Source organism: Phycodurus eques, chromosome 15 (genome assembly GCF_024500275.1).
Source record: "Phycodurus eques isolate BA_2022a chromosome 15, UOR_Pequ_1.1, whole genome shotgun sequence".
Taxonomy (NCBI): domain Eukaryota; kingdom Metazoa; phylum Chordata; class Actinopteri; order Syngnathiformes; family Syngnathidae; genus Phycodurus; species Phycodurus eques.
Genome location: NC_084539.1, coordinates 19685090 through 19687318, shown reverse-complemented (window position 1 = coordinate 19687318; position 2229 = coordinate 19685090). Strand labels below are relative to the sequence as shown.

General features: G+C 45.0%; 1 protein-coding gene across 1 annotated transcript; it reads right to left on the bottom strand.

Moving 5' to 3' along the window:
- Nucleotides 1-1644, bottom strand: s100z (S100 calcium binding protein Z). Its single transcript, XM_061698665.1, has 2 exons — nucleotides 1504-1644; nucleotides 1-159 (listed from the first exon to the last, which is right to left on the bottom strand). Exons 1-2 carry the CDS (start codon nucleotides 1642-1644, stop codon nucleotides 1-3), a joined length of 300 nt encoding a protein of 99 aa, XP_061554649.1.
- Nucleotides 1645-2229: the final 585 nt, after the last annotated feature.

Here is a 2229-nt window from a genome sequence, read left to right as displayed (position 1 = left end):
CTACTTGGTCGCCTTCTTCTTCTGCTCCTGGAAGAAGTCGTTGCAGGCGACGGTGAGCGCCGCCACCAGCACCACAAACTCGTTAAAGTCCACCTCGTTGTCTTTGTTGGAGTCCAGGTCGCTCATGATCTTCTCGACCAGTAGCGGGTCCTTCTGCGACTGAAAAAGAACACAGCACGCTTAGTTAGGGCCCTTTGGATTCGGGTCATTTTCAGTGGCACCTTTTTATTTGTGACTTTTAAAAATGATGATTATTTACGACTTCCAGTCAAGTGCAAAAATGCAATGCTGTGGGCACAAGTTGGTGCGGTGACATGGCCATCTAACGTTTCCTTGTTCAGTGGTGCCTTGAGATACGAGTGACTTGACTTACGAGATACTCGCGCTCGTTTGGTCGATTTTTTGAATTTGATTTGTTTATTTTTGCTTTGACTTGCGAGACGAGCAACGTATGGTGGCAGCGAACTCAACTCACTTCACGATAACTTCACTTTGGCCAAGCGTGAACAGTTGGCGTGTACTTTCAAACTAAACATGAGACAACAAGAAAACAAAACAACCGCTATCTTAATGCTAACGCTAAATAGCATCCATGTTTCACACACGGAGACAGACAATATAGCAGTACTCACAGTCATATGTTCTTAATCATCTGCGTAGAACGGCTAATATTAGTGCCGCACTGATGAGCTAAGAGGCGTAAAGATGTCTCAATGAACAGAATTTGCGTATGCATTGGGAATACACATTTTCGTCAAATACATGCAACTTAAAAAACAATACAGTTCGCTTATTATACTTTTTTGTCACGAATTTTCCCCAAAATACGTAAAAAACAATGTTAAATTACAAAGATATACAACTTTTTTTTCTCCAAAAATTTAAACTTTTTTCTTGCAAATATGCAATTTAAAACAAACAAAAAACACAACTTTCCCTCTAAAAAAAAATAAAATAAATAAAAACATTTTTGGGAAAATAATATGCTAATGTAATGATCGGAAAATAATGGTCATTTTTTTAAACACATTTTTTAAAAGACAAACAACCTTTACACACTCTCCTTTGGACAATTCGTAGTCTTCACTTAACCTAACCATGCATGTTTTGGGAATGCGGGAGAAAGCCGCAGCGCTCGAAGAAAACCTACGCAAGCCAAAGCTTGCAAACGCCGGAGCTGATATTCGAACCCAGAACATCAAAAGTGTGAGGCGGCAGACCTGCTAACCACTAGCCAGTGCGACAGTACATTTAGGAAAGAATATGATGGAACCATTACAGATGTTTTTTTTTTTTTCAAAAGCATTTTTATAAATATAATTGAAGTGTTATTTTGTCTTTTTATTTTATTTCATTATAAGCACTACAATGCGTATAACAAACACACCGTTTTCTGTGTAGCTCTCTGAAAAGTGATTACGGGGCAGTATTTTTGGCGCGTTGGAGCTCGTTAGGCGTACCTAATGAAGTGACTTAAAATAATAATAATAATAAAGACGTTACCGTGAGGAAGTCAGTGAGCTCGGTGTGCAGCAGTTGCTTGAGCTCGCCCTTGTTCAGTTTGTACTTGTCCCCGTCGTGGCCCGAGTAGTTGTAGAAGACGGCGATCAGCGCGTCCATGGCGCCCTCCAGCTGGCTCGGCATCCTGCGGGCCAAATGAAGCAGAAGAAGAAGAAGAAAAAGGAAGAAGAAGAAGTCCCACCTGTGAGCAGAGGTGTTCAGGTGTCGTGTTTAGCTTGTTTGTCAGGAAGTGAGCCACAACGTGGGAGATGCAGTAAGTGGTGGTGGGAGGAGGGCGGAGGGGGGGTGGGGGGGGGGTCCACCTCTCACCTCACGGGGTAATTAATTCCACAGGCGAGGGCGTCCATGGTGACCATCTTCCTTTCCAGGCTCGCGCTTGGAAAACAAAACATGTGCCGATGTGACCCTGCCGCCGACCCGAGGGAGCGAGGCACAGGATGAAGCCTGCACGCCGACTTCTCCATCCCGGCGTTTAATCATTCCGGTGTTTGCGTGGCCTCCCGCGAGGCCGCGCGACGGGGGCGATGCTCCTACTCGAGCTGGATGTGAACTGAGTCACCCTGGTGAGTCTCTGCCTCAGGCGACTCAGTACGAGGGTTCAAATCCTCCCCGAATCAACGATCCCGAGTCCGAGGCCTCTGTTACCGGGATACTATGAGTGCTCTCGTTAGAATCACAGGCTCAGGTGATTCGGTTGACTGCTTGGTT

What these genes read in the sequence shown, in the direction of transcription:
- s100z (XM_061698665.1), bottom strand. Translation starts at nt 1,644, where the DNA reads ATGCCGAGCCAGCTGGAGGGCGCCATGGACGCGCTGATCGCCGTCTTC. An exon ending in AGCTCACTGACTTCCTCACG is followed by an intron (nt 160 to 1,503) that starts GTAACGTCTTTA and finishes GTTCTTTTTCAG; the next exon opens with TCGCAGAAGGACCCGCTACT.